We start from the raw sequence: 22,706 nt of genomic DNA, 5'->3' as shown, positions 1-22,706 counted from the left end.
TCATGGAATACTTTGGTTTCTCCATCTATGGTAATTATAAGTTTGGCTGGGTATAGTAGCCTGGGTTGGCATTTGTGTTCTCATAGTGTCTGTATAACATCTGTCCAGGATCTTCTGGCTTTCATAGTCTCTGGTGAAAAGTCTGGTATAATTCTGATAGGCCTGCCTTTATATGTTACTTGAACCTTTTCCCTTACTGCTTTTAATATTCTATCTTTATTTAGTGCATTTGTTGTTCTGATTATTATATGTTGGGAGGAATTTCTTTTCTGGTCCAGTCTATTTGGAGTTCTGTAGGCTTCTTGTATGTTCATGGGCATCTTTTTCTTTAGGTTTGGGAAGTTTTCTTCTATAATTTTGTTGAAGATATTTGCTGGCCCTTTAAGTTGAAAAATCTTCACTCTCATCTACTCCTATTATCCGTAAGTTTGGTCTTCTCATTGTGTCCTGAATTTCCTGGATGTTTTGAGTTAGGATCTTTTTGCATTTTGCATTTTCTTTGATTGTTAGGCTGATGTTCTCTATGGAATCTTCAGCACCTGAGATTATCTCTTCCATCTCTTGTATTCTGTTGTTGATGCTCACATCTATGGTTCCACATTTCTTTCCTAGGGTTTCTATCTCCAGCGTTGCCTCACTTTGGGTTTTCTTCATTGTGTCTACTTCCCTTTTTAGGTCTAGTATGGTTTTGTTTATTTCCATCACCTGTTTGGATGTGTTTTCCTATTTTCTTTAAGGACTTCTACCTGTTTGGTTTTGTTTTTGTGTTTTTCTTTAAGGACTTGTAACTCTTTAGCAGTGTTCTCCTATATTTCTTTAAGTGAGTTATTAAAGTCCTTCTTGATGTCCTCTACCATCATCATGAGATATGCTTTTAAATCCGGGTCTAGCTTTTCGGGTGTGTTGGGGTGTCCAGGACTGGGCGAGGTGGGCATGTTGTGTTGATGATGGTGAGTGGTCTTGGTTTCTGTTAGTAAGATTCTTATGTTTGCCTTTCTCCATCTGGTAATCTCTGGAGTTAGTTGTTATAGTTGTCTCTAGTTAGATATTGTTCCTCTCATGATTCTGTTAGCCTCTATCAGCAGACCTGGGAGATTAGCTCTCTCCTCGGAGTTTCAGTGGTCAGAACACTCTCTGCAGGCAAGCTCTCCTCTTACAGGGAAGGTGCACAGATATCTGGTGTTCGGACCTGCCTCCTGGCAGAAGATGAAGGCTGGAAACAGGATCTGTTCCAGAAGCTGTTAGCTTTTGTAGTCCACACTCTCACCTGCGCAGACTAGTCTTGGAGGGATCTGGGAACCAAGATGGCTCTGTCAGGTGCTCCAGGAAAGCCCTCCTGGGCAGGGCGGACACCTCTCCTCTGGCAGGCAAGGTGCCCAGATGTCTGGAGCCAGAAATGGGGTCTGCCTCAGAAGCTGTCCTCTAAGGACCTTGGGGGTATCTGCCAACTCTGTGCCCAGGTGACCTGTTGCTAGCACCGACCGGAAGGGATTTGTGACCCTGGTCAGGCTGGGTTTTCTGCTTCCCTGATGCTGTCTCAGGTCCCGTGTGATTGGATTGGAACAGAAGTTGTGTTCCACTCACTGGTGGTCCTAAGATCGCGTGGAGAGTCCTCTAGGGGTCCTTGGGGGTGTCCGCTGACTCCATGCCCAAGGTGACCCGGTGGTGGTGCCGACCAGAAGGCATCCTTGCCATTTTGGAGTCTTATAATTGGTTCACACAATATGTCTCTCACTTTGTTTAGATCTTTAAAAAAAATTCTTTCATCAGTGCTTTGTAATTTTGGTGTATGGGTCCTATCCATGTTATAACATCCTTATAAATAAGAATATAAATCATGAATGGTGCTTAAATATTTTATGTGGGGCTCTGGAGAGATGGCCTACTGGTCAATAGTAGTTGCTGTTCTTTCAGAGGACCCTGGATCAGTGTCCAACACCCAGAACTCAGAACTTTAATATCAGTTCAGAAAGATTTGACATCTTTTTTAAATGATCTTTACAGGCACTGCATACATGTGGCATAAAGACACACATGTAGACAAAACACCTGCATGTATAAAATGAATAAATCTTAATATAAAAATTATTTTTGTATATATCCATTGTATTATATTGTATGCTACCATATAGAATACAATTAAGTTTCAAGTGGTGTTTTCTAAATATACATTTTGCTAAGCTCATCGAATTGTTTTAAATTCTGACAGCTGTATGTACTATGTAGGACCTATTGATAGGATGAGGACTGTGCTCCAAATGGTCTGTACTTGATTAAATGCTCTGCTCTCACCCTCTGGATTCTCCATCTTACCTTTGAACTTGAGTTCTCTATATGGCTCTAATGGAACTGGTAGCATCTATGAACAGAGACAACACATCCTCTGCTATTCCTGGAGAGACTAGTACCTTTTCAGTGTTTTATCATCTATCTTCCAAAAATTAACCTTGTGTTTGGGGACCGGGCTTGGAAATACCCATGACATTTTAAATGTTCTGCTTTCACTGTCTTAGAAATTTTAAAATAATTTTTTCTTTGCATTTCACTTTTGCAAGCCTAGTATAACACATTCATAAACACAGGACTGTGATAGGTAATTCTGTGTTTTGCTATTTTTCACATATAGTGTTCTAATATCTGTGATTCTAAGATAATCATGGTGTTTTTCTTTTTTCCTGTGTTTATTTTTGAAGTTCTTTTTTTTTTCCATTTTTTATTAGGTATTTAGCTCATTTACATTTCCAATGCTATACCAAAAGTCCCCCATACCCACCCACCCCCACTCCCCTACCCACCCACTCCCCCTTTTTGGCCCTGGCGTTCCCCTGTACTTGGGCATATAAAGTTTGCGTGTCCAATGGGCCTCTCTTTTCAGTGATGGCCGACTAGGCCATCTTTTGATACATATGCAGCTAGAGTCAAGAGCTCCGGGGTACTGGTTAGTTCATAATGTTGTTCCACCTGTAGGGTTGGAGATCCCTTTAGCTCCTTGGGTACTTTCTCTAGCTCCTCCATTGGGGGCCCTGTGATCCATCCAATAGCTGACTGTGAGCATCCACTTCTGTGTTTGCTAGGCCCCGGCATAGTCTCACAAGAGACAGCTACATCTGGGTCCTTTCGATAAAATCTTGCTAGTGTACGCAATGGTGTCAGCGTTTGGATGCTGATTATGGGGTGGATCCCTGGATATGGCAGTCACTACATGGTCCATCCTTTCATCTCAGCTCCAAACTTTGTCTCTGTAACTCCTTCCATGGGTGTTTTGTTCCCAATTCTAAGGAGGGGCATAGTGTCCACACTTCAGTCTTCATTCTTCTTGAGTTTCATGTGTTTAGCAAATTGTATCTTATATCTTGGGTATCCTAGGTTTGGGGCTAATATTCACTTATCAGTGAGTACATATCATCTGAGTTCCTTTGTGAATGTGTTACCTCACTCAGGATGATGCCCTCCAGGTCCATCCATTTGCCTAGGAATTTCATAAATTCATTCTTTTTAATAGCTGAGTAGTACTCCATTGTGTAGATGTACCACATTTTCTGTATCCATTCCTCTGTTGAGGGGCATCTGGGTTCTTTCCAGCTTCTGGCTATTATAAATAAGGCTGCTATGAACATAGTGGAGCATGTGTCCTTCTTACCAGTTGGGGCATCTTCTGGATATATGCCCAGGAGAGGTATTGCTGGATCCTCCGGTAGTACTATGTCCAATTTTCTGAGGAACCGCCAGACTGATTTCCAGAGTGGTTGTACAAGCCTGCAATCCCACCAACAATGGAGGAGTGGTCCTCTTTCTCCACATCCACGCCAGCATCTGCTGTCACCTGAATTTTTGAACTTAGCCATTCTGACTGGTGTGAGGTGGAATCTCAGGGTTGTTTTGATTTGCATTTCCCTGATGATTAAGGATGTTGAACATTTTTTCAGGTGCTTCTCAGCCATTCGGTATTCCTCAGGTGAGAATTCTTTGTTCAGTTCTGAGCCCCATTTTTTAATGGGGTTATTCGATTTTCTGGAGTCCACCTTCTTGAGTTCTTTATATATGTTGGATATTAGTCCCCTATCTGATTTAGGATAGGTAAAGATCCTTTCCCAATCTGTTGGTGGTCTTTTTGTCTTGTTGACGATGTCTTTTGCCTTGCAGAAACTTTGGAGTTTCATTAGGTCCCATTTGTCAATTCTATAAGTTTCAGTGTCTCTGGTTTTATGTGAAGTTCCTTGATCCACTTAGATTTGACCTTAGTACAAGGAGATAAGTATGGATCGATTCTCTATCTTTGTTGGGTCTTTCTGTGGTTTAGGTATCAGAGTAATAGTAGCTTTATAAAATGAGTTGGGTAGAGTACCTTCTACTTCTCTTGTGTGAAATAGTTTGTGCAGAACTGGAATTAGATCTTCTTTGAAGGTCTGATAGAACTCTGTACTAAACCCATCTGGTCCTGGGCTTTTTTTGGCTGGGAGACTACTAATAACTGCTTCTATTTCTTTAGGTGATATGGGACTGTTTAGATGGTCAACTTGATCCTGATTCAACTTTGGTACCTGGTATCTGTCCAGAAATTTGTCCATTTCGTCCAGGTTTTCCAGTTTTGTTGAGTATAGCCTTTTGTAGAAGGATCTGATGGTGTTTTGGATTTCTTCAGGATCTGTTGTTATGTCTCCCTTTTCATTTCTGATTTTGTTAATTAGGATTTTGTCCCTGTGACCTTTAGTGAGTCTAGCTAAGGGTTTATCTACCTTGTTGATTTTCTCAAAAAACCAACTCCTCGTTTGGTTAATTCTTTGGATAGTTCTTCTTGTTTCCATTTGGTTGATTTCACCCCTGAGTTTGATTACTTCCTGCCGTCTACTCCTCTTGGGTGAATTTGCTTCCTTTTTTTCTAGAGCTTTTAGATGTGTTGTCAAGCTGCTAGTATGTGCTCTCTCCCGTTTCTTCTTGGAGGCACTCAGAGCTATGAGTTTCCCTCTTAGAAATGCTTTCATTGTGTCCCATAGGTTTGGGTATGTTGTGGCTTCATTTTCATTAAACTCTAAAAAAGTCTTTAATTTCTTTCTTTATTCCTTCCTTGACCAAGGTATCATTGAGAAGAGTGTTGTTCAGTTTCCAGTTGAATGTTGGCTTTCCATTATTTATGTTGATATTGAAGATCAGTCTTAGGCCATGGTGGTCTGATAGGATACATGGGACAATTTCAATATTTTTGTATCTGTTGAGGCCTGTTTTGTGACCAATTATATGGTCAATTTTGGAGAAGGTCCCATGAGGTGCTGAGAAGAAGGTATATCCTTTTGTTTTAGGATAAAATGTTCTGTAGATATCTGTCAGGTCCATTTGTTTCATAACTTCTGTTAGTTTCACTGTGTCCCTGTTTAGTTTCTGTTTCCATGATCTGTCCATTGATGAAAGTGGTGTGTTGAAGTCTCCCACTATTATTGTGTGAGGCGCAATGTGTGCTTTGAGCTTTACTAAAGTGTCTTTAATGAATGTGGCTGCCCTTGCATTTGGAATGTAGGTATTCAGAATTGAGAGTTCCTCTTGGAGGATTTTACCTTTGATGAGTATGAAGTGTCCTTCCTTGTCTTTTTTGATAACTTTGGGTTGGAAGTCGATTTTATCTGATGTTAGAATGGCTACTCCAGCCTGTTTCTTCAGACCATTTGCTTGGAAAGTTGTTTTCCAGCCTTTCACTCTGAGGTAGTGTCTGTCTTTTTCCCTGAGATGGGTTTCCTGTAAGCAGCAGAATGTTGGGTCCTGTTTGTGTAGCCAGTCTGTTAGTCTATGTCTTTTTATTGGGGAGTTGAGACCATTGATATTAAGAGATATTAAGGAAAAGTAATTGTTGCTTCCTGTTATTTTTGTTGTTAAAGTTGGCATTCTGTTCTTGTGGCTGTCTTCTTTTAGTTTTGTTGAGGGATTATCTTCTTGTTATTTCTAGGGCGTGGTTCCCGTCCTTGTATTGGTTTTTATCTGTTATTATCCTTTGAAGGGCTGGATTCGTGGAGAGATAATGGGTGAATTTATTTTTGTCGTGGAATACTTTGGTTTCTCCATCTATGATAATTGAGAGTTTGGCTGGGTATAGTAGCCTGGGCTGGAATTTATGATCTCTTAGTGTCTGTATAACATCTGTCCAGGCTCTTCTGGCTTTCATAGTCTCTGGTGAAAAATCTGGTGTAATTCTGATAGGTTTGCCTTTATATGTTACTTGACCTTTTTCCCTTACTGCTTTTAGTATTCTATCTTTATTTAGTGCATTTGATGTTCTGATTATTATGTGTCGGGAGGAATTTCTTTTCTGGTCCAGTCTATTTGGAGTTCTGTAGGCTTCTTGTATGTTCATGGGCATCTCTTTCTTTATATTTGGGAAGTTTTCTTCAATAATTTTGTTGAAGATGTTTGCTGGTCCTTTGAGGTGAAAATCTTCATTTTCATCCACTCCTATTATCCGTAGGTTTGGTCTTCTCATTGTGTCCTGGATTTCCTGGATGTTCTGAGTTAGGATCTTTTTGCATTTTCCATTTTCTTTGATTGTTGTGCTGATGTTCTCTATGGAATCTTCTGCACCCGAGATTCTCTCTTCCATCTCTTTTATTCTGTTGCTGATGCTGGCATCTATGGTTCCAGATTTCTTTCCTAGGGTTTCTATCTCCAGCGTTGCCTCACTTTGGGTTTTCTTTATTGTGTCTACTACCTTTTTTAGGTCTCTTATGGTTTTGTTCATTTCTATCACCTCTTTGGATGTGTTTTTCTGTTTTTCTATAAGGACTTCTACCTGTTTGGTTGTGTTTTCCTGTTTTTCTTTAAGGACTTGTAACTCTTTAGCAGTGTTCTCCTGTATTTCTTTAAGTGAGTTATTAAATTCCTTCTTTATGTCCTCTACCATCATCATGAGATATGCTTTTAAATCCAGGTCTACCTTTTCAGGTGTGTTAGGATGCCCTGGACTGGGCGAAGTGGGCGTTCTGGGTTCTGATGATGGTGAGTGGTCCTGGTTTCTGTTAGTAGGATTCTTATGTTTACCTTTCGCCATCTGGCAATCTCTGGAGTTAGTTGTTATAGTTGTCTTTGTTTAGAGATTGTTCCTCTGTTGATTTTGTTACCCTCTATCAGCAGACTTGGGAGACTAGCTTTCTCCTCTGAGTTTCAGTGGTCAGAGCAGTCTCTGCAGGCAAGCTCTCCTCTTTCAGGGAAGGTGCACAGTTATCTGGTGTTTGGACCTCCTCCTGGCTGAAGATGAAGGCCCAAAAGAGGATCTTTCCCAGAAGCTGTGTTGCTTTGGCCAGGAAGGTGGCCGGTTGTCTGGAGCCAAAGATGGCGCCGCCTCAGAAGCTCTGTGGCTCTCGCCTGTCTCAGAAATGGCTGGCCTCTGTATTCCACACCGTCACCCGTGCAGCCTGCCCTCTGCGGAGTCCTGGAGCCAAGGAGGCTCCCGCCGGAAGAAACCTCTCGGGCTGGTGGACCCCTGTGCACTCCTTTGAAGTTCTTTTAAAAAGTTTATTCACTTTACATCTCACTCACTGCCCCTCCTTTTTGTGGTGTACCCTCCCACAATCTTTCCCCCTTCCCCTTCTCCTCTGAGTAAGCAGAGGCCCACTCTGGGTATCCTCTCACCCTGGCATATTAAGTCTCTGTGGGGCTAGGTGCATACTCTCACACTGAGGTCAGACAAGGCAGACTAGCTATAAGAACATATCCCACATACAGGCAACTTCTTTTGGTATAGCCCCTGCTCCAGTTCTTTAGAACCCACATGAAGACCAAAATGTACTTCTGCTACATATATGGGGGGAGGTCTAGGTCCAGCCCATGTATGCTTTTTTGTTGGTGGTTCAGTCTCTGAGAGCCTCAAGGGTCTAGGTTAGTTGACTCTGTTGGTCTTCCTATGTAATTCCTATCTCCTTTGGGGCTGCAATCCTTCCCCCTATTCTTCCATAAGAGTCCCCAAACTCTATCCACTTTTTGGCTGTGGGTCTCTGCATCCTTCTGAGTCAGCTGCTGGGTGGAGCCTATCAGAGGACAGCCATGTTGCGCTTTTGTCTGCAAACTTAACACAATATTGTTGTGTCAGGGATTGATATTTGCCCATGGGATGGGTCTCATGTTGGACCAGTTATTGTTTGGCCATTCCCTTGTCTCTGCTCCATCCTCCATATCTGCATTTCTTGTAGACAGCATAAATTTGGGGTTGAAAGTTTTGTGGGTGGGTTGGTGTCCCTATTGCTCCACAGGGATTCCTACCTGGCTAAAGGAGGTGGCCTCCTCACTGTTGCGAGTTACCCCTATTGATTCACAGAAGCCTCCCTTATCATAGGTCTCTTTCAAGTCCTTGAGATGCACCCCACCTCCCTACCCCAGTCAATTACAGAGTTCCATTCATTTTCATGGCCATCTGGCCATCTCAACTGTCTCTCCCCATACCTGATCTTGAGCCCTCCCCATTCCCTTCCCATCTGTTTCCCACACATTTCCCTCCCTCTGTCTGCCTCCTGTGACTATTTTATTCCTGTTTATTTTTCAATAAGCACAAGGCAATGTATCAGATCTGCAATAGAGGAAGCAAGCAGCCCTGAAGGGCCTGTGTTGCCAAGCTTTATGTCAGTTTGACCCAAGCTAGAATCATTTGGAAAGGACTCTCAGTAGAGAAAATGCCTCCTTAAGATCAGGCTGAAGGCAGGCACACAGTGCATTTTCTTAATTAATGATTGATGTGGGAGGGAACAGACCATTGTGGGTAGGGGCACCCATTGGCTTCTGGTCCTGGATTCTATAAGAAAGCAGGCTGAACAAGCAATGAAGTACAAGCCAGTGAACAGTGCACATTCATGACCTCTGCATAAGTTCCTGCCTCCAAGTTCCTCTTGATTTCTTGTTCTGACTACCTGGATGATGAACTTATGATAAGTTATGCATATAATTTTTTAAAAATCTGAACCTGCTGGTATACAAAGTGCAAATGATTATTAATTTATTTTGAAACATAAACATTCTCCCCCCACCACCTTTTTCTCCCCTTCTCTTTTTCTCTCTTTCTCTTTTCCTGAAGACCATAGAATCTCTGTATCACCTCCTTTTAAATACAATATCATGTCTAAATATATATTTTTTAAAAATTTATTTATTTATTATATGTAAGTGCTTTGTAGCTGTCTTCAGACACCCCAGAAGAGGGCATCAGATCTCATTACGGATGGTTGTGAGCCACCATGTGGTTGCTGGGATTTGAACTCAGGACCTGCTGAAGAGCAGTCAGTGCTCTTTACTGCTAAGCCATCTCTCCAGCCCCCAGTCTAAAAATAATTTTATCAGTTATTTTTCTCATGCCCAAGACAAAACATCTGGCGCAAAGCAACTTATGGAACGAAGGGTTTATTTTGACTTTGGATTTGAAGGTTCAGTCCATCGTAACGGGGAAAGCATGGCAGCAGGAGCATGAGAGAGCTGGTCTTTTGTTTCCACAGTCAAGAAACAGATAAATGCTGGTGCTTAGCTTGCTTTCTTTCTCTCTTTCTCTCTCTCTTTCTTTCTTTCTTTCTTTCTTTCTTTTCTTTTCTTTTTTTTTCTTTCTTCCTTTTGATTCAGTCTGGGACCCAGGCCCATGGAATGATGCCACCCACATTCAGGGTAGGTCTTCCCTCCTTAGTTAAACCTCTCTGGAAATGCCATCATCGACACTTCCAGAGGCATATTGTCTAGATGAGTTAAATCCAGTTAGGCTAACTGTGAAGATGACGGGTTAGCTCATAAATTTAACCCATTTTAGAAGAACTAGTCTTTTAATTCTAGCTCAAATATGAGTTTGTTTTGTAACTTCCTTATACACTATTCCCAACTGTATCTTCTGTAGCTATAGAAGATATGCAGTCTCTCTTCTAAAAGATTGTTCAAACTACCAGTTAATAACATTGTTCCTTGCTTTGATAGCACTACTAACCCTAGCATACTTGCATGCTATGATTTTCAAATATTTTTCTAATCCAGGAACCATTTTCTAGATGTAAACTCTAGTTGATCAATAATGTTTAAACTTATAGCATGTACATTTAAGAACAAATGGAAATATTATATAATACATGGACAGCATGAATGAATATAAAACAATTAATGTATAATTTTGATTTTAGGGTGGAATTATTGATTATTATTGAACTTAAGGACCAGCAAAACTCATTTTTTTAATTTGAGCCTTTTGTTAAACCAACTTTCCATTACTATATATGTACTAGTTGATGCTTTTCAGAACTAAAATTCAGAATATCCTTAATATAATATTTATTATATAAATTTTCACTCCATGGTACCAACATGTATAATTATATGACAACTGAATAATTAAACACCTTGATATCTTTCTCACAGTAGACAAGAAAATGATCAACTGAAACTTTTTCCCTTCTGATAACTGCTTTTACTTAATATGATGTAATGAATTAACAATTTTTAAATTTGAGTAAGAAACCATAGAGAATGTAATCCTTAGTGAGTATAATATAAAATCCTCACCTTATAACTGACCTCTGTCAATAAAGTAAAAAGTTACAAGTCATTAGGCTACTAATTGGTTTTAGAATAGGTAAAAATCAACTAACAGCTTAACATGATAACCAAACTCTATAACCCAAACTTCAAGACTCTAGACAGGAAGATTGCTGTGAGTTTAAGGTCAACCTTGGATATATTTGGAACCCATATTTTAGATGACCTAAAGAAGAAAAAAAAATCTGGCAATAGTCTATAAAACATTGTAATTTAAAATGCAATGAGGAAGTATTAGGATAGGCTGTGTATCTGATTTGATTTTATTTGTATATATGAAATAAAATAATACAACTATCATTTAGTTTTTCTAAATATTTTCTTAAATTTTAAGTTTCCAAAGGGGTACAGATACACTGTATAAGTTTTGAATCTCCAACATCTAGACAGGTACATTTTAACCATAAAGTGTTTATTCTGTTAATTAATGTTATATGTGCTAGTCATTATTTCTAGTGTATTTTTGGCAATGTAAATTGAGAATGCATAATATTACATGAAACATTTTGATCATATGTATTTCTTGCTTGTTCCAAGTAATAATATATTGAAAAAATAGCATAAACATGCTATGGTTTCCATAAAAAGTTAACCATTTAAGGAAGTTTCTGTTATAATTTCAGCAAATTTGTATGAAACTACATAGCCAAATAAAAATAGAAAAATTAATGTTTAGATTCCATGTAGTGGCATGCATAGCTAATGCGGTCCATGCCTTATTCTAGGCATAAGACTATGCTGCTGTAGCACAGTTCTGCTTTTTAATGTGTGTGCTTTCTGTGGCTATTTTTGTACTACTGTATAAAAGTTGAGAAGCTGTAAGACAAACTGTGTGGTATTTAAAGCTCAAAATATTTGCTGTATTTTAGTATTTCACAGAACAAGTTTAATGTCTCTAATTGGTAAGTTACCTAATAGTTGCAGAAATTTAATTTAGTTTGAGTTATGTTAGACGGTTCCCCAAATAATGACAAGTGATTGAGTAAGGTTTTTATTTACACATTAGTTGACTGATAGTTCATTAAGACTATGAATAAAATTTAATTGAATATTAATTCATTTTTAATTTGGTCTTTTGTATAATAGTTCTAGATGGTATAGTTTATTTTAAATCAACTATACCATGAGGTTGTTTTACTTAAGGGACATTTTCTATTTTCTTTTCTTTTATGGGTTAAATGTTTCACTAAAGTTTCTGCCTATCAGCATTTTGGCTCATGAGACTACAGGGCTCACAGGGATGCTATCTCCTTCTTTACTGACTTGTTTTTAAAATTCTTGTCATTTTCTTCCTTAGTATTCTTCTCCCTCCCCCCCTTCATAATTTTATTTTTTAACTAGTTTTAGGGAACCACATAGCCACATCCCTTCTACCATAACAGTAATTTAAGCTCCTATCCTGAAACTTGAAGAGTAAAAAGTAATCAACCACAGAAAATGCCTCTTCCCTTCTGTTCTGTAGATTGTCTGATAAAACTTGCCGTGTAAAGTCTGAGCATGGCTAAGACTCACCTGGTATTTCATTCATAAAGTGCAGTTTGTGGTTTAGAAAGTCTGAAGTGAAGCCTTAGTGTTTGGGTTTGAGGTAAGTTTGTAGCTAGTATTGATGCTGCTGGTGAATGGACCTTTACTTAAGAAGCAAAGACTGATGCTTTTAAAAATATGAAGAAAAAAATCAGTCTCTTAAGCACCATTCATACCTAATGAATCACCATTTCTGTGGCTATAATCTTAGAACATGCATTAAAATTAGGTATTTATTACCCTAAAGATTTAAAATATTGGTATATATTAGTGGATGTGCATCAAGAGCATTCCCAAACAACTTTAAAACAATATTAGTAGATATTATCTCCAAAACATTTGAAACCAACTATGATGTTTTGTTGTTTGCACATGCAGCTGATTATTCACTGTATCTAAGTTAGATAGTGCAATTATAAATATTCTTTATGAGGCTAAGATCTTAGTTGGATTAACAAAGTCATTCTGCCTAAAACTCAAGAATTTACTAACAGCTACATGAGAAATAACTCCCAATAAGCTATATTAGAATTCATTGCAAAGAAGACCTCCTAAGCCAAACTATCCCAATGAATTTCTTTTGTTTTTATTTATTTATTTATTTATTTATTTATTTATTTATTTATTTATTTATTTTTGAGACAGAGCCTCTCTACATAGCTAGGCTGGCTGGCTGGCTTCCAACTCATGAAGATCTGCCTGCCTCTGTCTTCCAACTGCTGTGATGAAGAACATTCAACACTATGCCTGGCCCCACAGAATCTCTTATAGAACAACTGCAATGATTTTATTTTAAAAGTACTTTTTTGCTTATGAGTTATGACAATGTTTCTTTTTAAAAAATATTTCTATTTACACCCCAAATGTTGCTCTCCTTCCAGCCACGCCCCAGAGTTCTTCACATCATCTTCCCTCCCCTTTGCTTCTGAGAGGATGCCCCACTCCTCACCTCACCCTACCCTGAGCACCCTGGGGCTTCAAGTCTCTACAGGATTAGGCACATCCTTTCCCACTGAGGCCAGACAAGTCATATGTGTCAGGGGCCTTGGAATAGCCCATGTGTGCTCTTTGGTTGACAGATTAGTCTCTGGGAGCTCCCAAGCATCTGAGTTAGTTAACACTGTTGGTCTTCCTATGGAATTGCCATCCCCTTCAGCTCCTTCAATCCTTCCCCTAACTCTTCCATAGGGGTCCCCAACCTCAGTTCAATGGTTGGCTGTAAGTATCTTCATCTGTCTCAGTTGGCTGCTGGTAGAGCCACTCAGAGGGCAGTCGTGCTTGGCTCCTGTCTATAGGCACAACATAACATCAATAATAGTGGCATTGTTGATGCCCACCCATAGAATGGATCCCAAGTTGAGCTGGTCACTGGATGGCCTTTCTTTCAGTCTCTGCTCCATTTTTGTCCCTCCATTTCCTTTAGACAGGAAAAATTCTGGGTCAAGAATTTTGAAGAATGGGTGGCCCCATGTCTCAAATGGGACTCATGTCTGGAGATATTCTCTTTAGGTTTCATCTCTCCACTGTTGAGCATTTTGGCTAAGGTCATCTCCATTGGGTTCTGGGAACCTTTCAGATCCCTGGTGTCCTGAGACTTTCTAGAGGCTCCCCCCACCCCCAACCACAGTAGCTGTATATTTCCATGTATTCTGGCCCACTGGGCTTCTCTCCTCTCTTACCCCATATCTGATTCTGCTCCCCCTTTCCCTTCCCCCTCCCCTCTCCCACTCAGGTCTCTCCCTCCCTCTGCTTCCCATAATTATTTTCTTCCCCCTTCTAAGTGGAATTGAAACATCTTTACTTGGGCCTTCCTTCTTGTTCAACTTATGGTCTGTGGGGTATATGATGGGTATCCTGTATTTTTGGCTTTTATCCACTTATCAGTGAGTACATACCATGCATGACTTTTTGGGTCTGTACTATGTCACTCAGGATGATATTTTCTAGTTCCTTCCATTTGCCTGCAAAATTCATGATGCCCTCATTTTTAATAGCTGAATACTATATTCCATTGTGTAAATGAACCACATTTTCTATACCCATTCTTCAGTTGAGGGACATCTAGGTTGCTTCCAGTTTCTGCCTATTACAAATAAGGCTGCTATAAGCATAGTGCAGCTCCTGTCCTTTGGTATAATGGAGCATCTTTTGGGTATATGCCCCGGAGCGTTATATCTGGGTCTTCAGGTAGAATTATTTCCAGTTTTCTGAGGAACTGCCAGATTGATTTCCAGAGTGGTTGTACCAGCCTGCAATCCCACCAGCAATGGAGGAGTGTTACTCTTTCTCCACATCCTCACTAGCATCTGCTGTCACCTGAATTTTTTAATCTTAGCCATTCTAATTGGTGTAAGATGGAATCTCAGGGTCATTTTGATTTGCATTTCCCAGATGACTAAGGATGTTGAACATTTTTCAATTATATCTTGGCCATTTGAGATTCCTTTGTTGAGAATGCTCTGTTTAGCTCTATACCCCATTTTTTTTCAGTGTATCCGGTTTTGTGTTAAGGTTCTTGATCTACTTGGACTTGAACTTAGATGGCCTAGTCGGCCATCACTGGAAAGAGAGGCCCATTGGTCAGGCAAACTTTATATGCCCCAGTACAGGGGAACGCCAGGGCCAAAAAATGGGAATGGGTGGGTAGGGGAGTTGGGGGGGGTGTGGGGGACTTTTGGGATAGCATTGGAAATGTAATTGAGGAAAATACGTAATAAAAAAATGAAAAAAAAGTATCAATTTGAATTCTTTTACATACAGATGGCCAGTTAGACCAGCACCATTTGTTGAAGATGCTTTCTTTTTTCAACTGTATGGTTTTGGCTTTTTTTTGTTGTTGTTGTTAAAGATCAAGTGTCCATAGGTGTGTGGGTTTATTTCTGGGTCTTTGATTCTATTCCATTGATAGACCTGTCTATCTCTGTATCATTACCATGCAGTTTTTTTTTTTTAATCACTAATGCTCTACAGTACAGTTTGAGGGAGGTCATTCCTGCAGTTCTTTTATTGTTTAGAATTTCTCTTTTGGGTGTATGCCCAGGAGCAGTATAGCTGGGTCTTCAGAAGAAGAAGAAACCTTTGGTCTCTTTCTTCAAGGACTTGAAGTTCTTGTCATATTGATCTTTCACTTGCTTGGTTAGAGTTACACTAAGCTATTTTATATTATTTGTGAATATTGTAAAGGGTGTTGTTTTCCTAATTTCTTTCTTCGCCCATTTATCATTTGTATAAAGGATGACTACTATTTTTCTGAGTTAATTTTATATCCAGACACTTTGCTGAAGTTATTTATCAGCTGTAGGAGTTCTCCAGTCTGAAGGAATTTTTTTGGGGGGGGGGATTGCTTATGTATACTATCATATCATCCGCAAATAGTGATTCCTTGATTTCTTCCTTTCCAATTTGTATCCCCTTGATCTCCTTTTGTTCTCTAATTGCTCTGGCTAGAACTTCAAGTACTATATTGAATAGATAGGGAGGGAATTGGCAGCCTATGACAATGTTTCTTAAACAGAAGTCTGTGGACATGGTCTGGGTTGTGATTTTCAAGTAACCTTTACTTGAAATGTTTTAAATTTTATATTAAATTAATACTAACACTGTAAAGGATTTGGACAGATTGCTCTGTCTAAAAATGCTGGCTATACAGGTTCAAAAGTTGGACTTGTATTTATAATTATGTTAGTACCAAATAGGTTTATTTTGTTATAGATTAATAACACATCAAAAGGGTACTATTTATGCATTAGACATTTTGTAACACACAATTACCTCAGGGAGCAAAGGGGTAAAGATTGATTTGGGCTCATGGTTTCAGATGTTTCATCCCAGGGCCACCTATTTGCAGCATGGTGAGGAAGTACATCACGGCATAACAATGTAGAAGAGCAAAGCAATCCATCCCTTAGAAGCCAGGAAACAGAGAGAGTGCATGCCAGAGAAAACAGGTATTTATCTCATCTCCCCTTTTATTTTGTCCAGACCCCCATGTACAGGACAGTTTCAATGACTTTCAGGACAGGTACTTCCTCTGTAGTTAATAACATCAGGGCCAGAGATATAGCTCAGTAGTAGAGCACTTACTTAAAAGATATTTATTGCTCAGCACTATTTAAAGGAATCCAACAATCAAAAAAAATCATAAATATGGCAAATAGTTATAAAATAAGACATGGTATACTATGAAGCAGAGTTTTAAGTAGTTAAGGAAGATAAAAGTGCTGAAAAATACAAAGAATATATACACCAATCTGAAAGGAACCTATCACCAAACCCATGTCCATATTGTCAATGTCACATAAATTACAAAAAATTCTATATTGAGTCCTAAGTGAGGATCAAGAAGAATTTTTGAAAGTATGTACATTATTTAAGTTTTAAAATTATATATCTTGTATATTGACCTTTCATAACCTAATTAAAATGGAACTTTTATTTCCTTAATTTTTATAGACATTAACATACTTGCTTTAGTTTTCTTTATTGTCAAGTTGTTTTTATCTCTCATTATATATGTATAAGATGATAAGGATGCTGTATGTTATAATACAAGATTTATAACGACTCATTCAGTGAAGGTGGAATAGATGAGTGTATGGAAAGCTAGAAATGTCTTAAATGTTTTATGATATTCAAAGTGAATAGGGAAACAACATATAACATTTTAGAATTACTTATGTATCAGGTTGTGGTAGTCAAAATAGTTACAAATGAAGACTTAATGAATAAAAAATTAAGTTCTGTAAGGTTATCAATTTGTTATTATGATTATCAAGTACACAGAATAAGTAAAATCATATCCTTTCCCATATCAGTAAATCACAATGTTCTATTCAGATAAAGTTTGAAAATCTTTTCATTAATTAATTAATTAATTTACACTCTATATTTTATTCCCCCCATCCTGTCCACCCTCCTACTGTTCCACATCCCATACCTCCTCCCCACCCCCTGTCTCCATGTGGATGTCTCCATCCCCCACCCCACCTGACCTCTAAACTCCCTGGGACCTCCAATCTCTAGAGGGTTAGGTGCATCATCTCTGAATGAACACTGACTGGGAAGTCCTCTGCTGTATGTGTGTTGGGGGCCTCATAGCAGCTGGTGCCTATTTGGTGGTCCAGTGTTTGAGAGATCTCAGGGGTCCAGATTGATACTGCTGGTCGTCCTACAGGGTTGCCCTTCTCCTCAGCTTCTTTCAGCCTTCCCTAATTCAACAAACATCAGGGGTCAGCTGCTTCTGTCCATTGGTTGGGTGCAAATATCTGCATCTGACTCTTTCAGCTGCTTATTGGGTCTTCTGTAGTGTGGTCATGCTAGGTCCCTTTTTATGAGTGCTCCTTGGGGGTTGGGGGGAAGCATCTTCAATAAATGGTGCTGATCTAACTGGCTGTCTGTATGTAGAAAAATGAAAATAGACCCATATTTGTCACCTTGCACAAAGCTTAAGTCCAAGTGGATCAAGGACGTCAACATAATACCAGATATACTGAATCTAATAGAAGAGAAAGTGGGAAAGAGCCTTGAACTCGTTGGCACGGGGAAATTTCCTAAACAGAACACCATTGGCTCATGCTCTAAGATCAAGAATTGATAAATGGGACCTCATGAAACTGGAAAACTTCTGTAAGGCAGAGGACATAGTCAATAAGACAAATCGGCAACCTATAGACTGGGAAAAAAAATCTTCACTAACCCCACATTCAATAGGGGTGGGGTTATTAAGAACGCCAGAACCCCCTGAGCTCGTGTTTCTAGCTGCATATGTAGCAAAAGATGGCCTAATTGGCCATCATTTGGAGGAGAGGCCCTTGGTCTTGCAAAGATTATATGCCCCAATACAGGGAAGTACCAGGGCCAGGAAGTGGGAGTGGGTGGGTTAGAGAGCAAGGTGGGAGGAGGGTTTAAGGGACTTTTGGGACCACATTTGAATTGTAAATGAAGAAAATATCTAATAAAAATATTTCAAGAAAAAAGAAAAGAATGAGGACATCCTGAGTTTTGCAGGCAAGTGGATGGAACTAGAAAATATTATCCTGAGTGAGGTAACTCAGACCCAAAAGGACATGTATGGTATATACTCAATAATAAGTGGATATTAGCCAAAAGAAAAAAAAAGTACAGAATACCCAAAATACAGTCCACAGAACTCAAAAAGGTCAACAAGCAGAAGTGCCCAAGTGAGGGGAGCCTGATCTGGTACTGGGTAAGGGAAAAGGACTGAAGCCCTGAGGGCCAGCAGAAAGAATAGAAACAGGCAACCTTGGGAGATAGGAGGTTGGGGGGACCCTCCAGAATGCACCAGAGATCTGGGAGGTGGAAGACTCTCAAGACTCAAAGGGAGGGGCCTTAGATGAAATGCTCAACAGTAGGGAGAAGGGGAACTTATAGAGTTCACCTCCAGCAGGAAGACAGGGCATCAAATGAAGGAGAGGAAGGCCATTCCACAATCACAACTCTGACCCATAATTGTTCCTGTCTGAAAGAATTACAGGGAAGGAAATGGAGAGGATCCTGAGGAAAAAAAGGTCCAGCGACATGCCCCAAAGTGGGATCCAGCTCAAGGGGAGGTCCCAAGGCCTGACACCATTACTGAGGCTAAAGTTTGAAAATCTTAAACTGTTATTCTAATCTTGGACAACAGTTCAATGATGGATATTAGATGGGACCTCTGCCAGTTTCTCTTTACTTAACCACCATTAAAGAATTAGTTCACAGGCTAGTTCTAGTTCTGTTGGGATTTTCTTCCTGTCTTCTTTCTGTTCTATAAGGTCTGTTCACACCTCCTGTCTCAGGTTTTATCACTGAACCTGGCAGTTCTCAGATTTTACTTGTTAACTGAGGTTGAGGTCACTATGTCATATTGAAGTTTTCTCATGTTTGAGGCTCTTAGACTGTTTTCTCTCTCTCTTCCTGTGATTCAGATATGGTGATTGTATTACTTCTTTAAAATGAGTTCCTATTTATATTGAAGATTAAATAGAAAATTGATCATTCACTGCCTAGAAACATGGCCATCAAGTTATTTCCTGTGTAATATTAGTAACTATCCCTTGGAGACAGCTATTCTAGGCTTCAATTTTTAATTAAAGATTCCCAGTATCATGTAGGTTACTCATTAATTAGAAAAATCAATTTACTTTGCAGTTTCTTATGTCACAGCATGCTTCTAGTGTTTTTTAATGTGATATGCTTGATGCTTTCTACAGGATAGATAACATTTGGTTCAGAGAGGTAGGATATTGAAACATTCAATATGGCAGCCTGAGAATATGTACTGAAAAGCCTGGCTGTTTACTGTTGACTCTTAACCATAGTGCTCATAAGCTTCACTCTTATGTGTGTTATAAGATAGAATCATGTGAATTTACCATTAACTTTTTAAAAAGTATATCTGTTTGCCTGTCAAAATTTTGTTCAGCTTTTATGATAGTCTATTAGATAATCTTCCAAGTAAACTCTAGGAAATATTTGGTGCAGTAATATGTTCTGGCAAGTGATTATCTGTGAACTTATTGTATCTAGAAGGGGCTTCTGAGATGGTTCAGTAGTTAAGAGCACTGGCTCCTCTTTTTTTAAAAAAAAATTGGGTATTTATTTCATTTACATTTCCAATGCTATCCCAAAAGTCCCCCACACGCTCCCCCCACTCCCGACTCCCACTTCTTGGCCCTGTCGTTCCCCTGTACTGAGGCATATAAAGTTTGCACGACTAATGGGCCTCTCTTTCCACTGATGGCCGACTAGGCCATTTTCTGATTCATATGCAGCTAGAGACACAAGCTCCAGGGGGGTACTGGTTAGTTCATATTGTTGTTCCACCTATAGGATTGCCGATCCCTTTAGCTCCTTGGGTACTTTCTCTAGCTCCTCCATTGGAGGCCCTGTGGTCCATCCAATAGCTGACTGTGAGCATTCACTTCTGTGATTGCTAGGCCCCGGCATAGTCTCACAAGAGATATAGCTCTATCTGGGTCCTTTCAGCAAAATCTTATTAGTGTATGCAATGGTGTCAGCGTTTGGAAGCTGATTATGGGATGGATCCCCAGATATGGCAGTCTCTAGATGGTCCATCCTTTCGTCACAGCTCCAAACTTTGTCTCTGTAACTCCTTCCATGGGTATTTTGTTCCCAATTCTAAGAAGGGGCTCCTCTTTTAGAGGTCCAGAATTCAATTCTCAACAACCACATGGTGGCTCATGATCATCTATAAAGGGATCTGATGCCCTCTTATGGCCTGCAGATGTATAAACAGACTGAGCACTCATACATTTAAAAAGAATGTCCAGAAGAGCACAATGAATTCAAATTAGAGAGACTAATTACAATGTTAGTAGATGAATCATTGAATTTATTATTTCATACACAGTAGTCCTCATGTCTCTAGATATTGAACAGGTCTCAGAGCTGGCCAGAAAGCCCATTATGAAGATGAAGATAGAATGCTGAAACTCAAGGAAGTCTTGATATGGTGGCACATGTCTGTGATTCCAGCACTCCTATGTTAAGATGGGAGGGTAGAGACAAGAGAAGGGAAAAGAAGGATAGCTAGCCTGAAGTATGCAGTACTATGGCAAGTAAGAGAAATGCTGCCTTACGTGAGGTGGGAACAGTGGCCCAGTACCTGAGATTGTCCTCTGACCTCTACATTCACATACACTCACACACACACACACACACAGAGATAGAGACAGAGAGAGAGAGAGAGAGAGAGAGAGAGAGAGAGAGAGAGAAAGAGAGAGAAAGAGAGAGAGAATAAAGTGATTCTCTGACCTTAACAGTTTTCCTCCTAATACATAATGCCAAGCATCTGAAGAAAGTACAGATAACTAAACTACTACTTCACCACGAACTCTGAAATTTATGTTCATTATGTACCTAATTTGTCTTTAAAATGACTTTTATTTAAATAAATAAACATTGGAGCTCAGTGAGAAGATACTAAATTTTGTAACTGAACAGGAATGGTTTGTATCACAGTTTTTCCACTTATACTTGTTAGTATAAGTAAGACTTTTTTATGATGGACTTTGGCAATTATAAAGCAAATAGGTTAGTCTCATGTATACATCAATAGACATAAACTTAATATCTATAGAATAGAGGTTTACAAGTTTTATTGTATTTTGTCTATGATATATAAAGCACTTAGAATTATCCCAATTATATTAGACAATTTTAAATTACAATGTAGAATGGTTCCATTCTCAAAGTAGATACCTAGTCACAGTTTTAGAAAGATTATAAGAACATGCCTTTGTCATTTTGAGTACATGTGACTATTGTAATTTAATAAAAAACTGAAAACAAAGTTCAATTTCCTGTTACTGAAAAAAAAATCACTGTAGTTTCTCCTATGAGAAACAGAAATACATACTTGTATTCAGAATGACAAATAGTGCTGTTGCTCTCTTAGAAATGGTGATTCAAATGATAGTTACCAGAAGCTAAGCCAAGGAAGAAGGAAGGGTGTGTGGGGAGTCTGGGGAAGGTGGATTAATGTCAGATATGTAAAGGAAGCTCTGAAATACTGTCACACAGTATGACCATAAGTGACAATAATGTACACCACTTACTAATGCTGGAAGCAAAGGTTCCATAAGCCTTCTTCATTTTGAAGTGTTAAATGATTTAAATATTTTCAGTGTACATATGTCTCAAACATCATTGTTCCCATTATTATCTACAACTCATATTTTTGTGCTTTAGTCAAAAAATTGAAACTAAATATGATGTAAATCCATGCCTGTAATAAACATGCATTTAATAATGATTGTCATTATTAATTTTAGTATTTTTCTCCTATGTTCTATTAATAACGAAATGCTCTCTCGGTACATAGGTTATTCTATCATTTATATAACTATAACTTTATGTTAGTGTGATATGTGTAAGGAAAATGTACTGATCAACTGTAAAATTCAGATATTTTAATTGTAATTTTCTTTCTTTCAGAATTACTTACTGTCATCTACCTTTCCAGAGTAAATGGCTCTATGTTGGAACAGAAAGAGGAAATACACATATTGTAAATATTGAATCTTTCATTCTTTCTGGATATGTCATCATGTGGAACAAGGCAATTGAACTGTGAGTTTGAACTTACCTGTCACTTTATCTGACAAAAGTAGTGCATGTGTTATGTGACTTGTGGGGTTATAATTAGTTAATACATCCATTACTAATGTTTACTTAATTTAAATGATATTGAATGAAAACCACAGATAACTTTAAAATAGATATAGTTGAGCTAATGTGTTTTATTTTTATGTAAATTGTATTTTAATTACTCTCCATTTCTTAAGATGCATTAGTAATATATGTTATTTCAGAATCTTGTCATAATTTCTGACAGTTATGTTTTGCTAGTGACATTTTCAGGGTTTTGAAAATTAATGTTAGAGACAGAAAATATACCAATATGAATATAGTCATCATCTTTAAGTGGCAAAACAGCATAAAATTTTCCCCTTAATTTTTGACATAATATGAAATATCTCTGTTTTTGTCATTTATTTATTTATTTATTTATTTATACTCCAGATTTTATTCTCCCAACCCTGGTCTTTTATACTCTATTTTTTTTTTTACAAATAACAAATTGAATGTTTAATTATTTTCTGAACTAGAACACTTTTTATTATATAGTA

At 38.6% G+C, this 22,706-nt stretch overlaps 1 protein-coding gene across 12 annotated transcripts in view; it reads left to right on the top strand.

Annotated features, from left to right (window-relative positions):
* The window catches only part of Stxbp5l (syntaxin binding protein 5-like), a 277,941-nt gene that overhangs the window by 71,941 nt on the left and 183,294 nt on the right, over positions 1–22,706 (top strand). For 11 of the 12 annotated variants that reach the window (XM_006521886.4, XM_006521884.4, XM_017316899.2 and 8 more), the window contains exon 6: positions 22,012–22,146. In XM_006521886.4, the coding sequence (XP_006521949.1) occupies positions 22,012–22,146 (135 nt within the window). Of the gene's footprint in view, positions 1–15,489; positions 16,005–22,011; positions 22,147–22,706 lie in introns of those variants that run through there. The other variant, XM_011245849.2, reaches the window with a different exon arrangement.

Source organism: Mus musculus, chromosome 16 (genome assembly GCF_000001635.26).
Source record: "Mus musculus strain C57BL/6J chromosome 16, GRCm38.p6 C57BL/6J".
Taxonomy (NCBI): Eukaryota; Metazoa; Chordata; class Mammalia; order Rodentia; family Muridae; genus Mus; species Mus musculus.
Note: the sequence above shows the minus strand (reverse complement) of the source record. Positions and strands in the feature narration are given on the sequence as shown.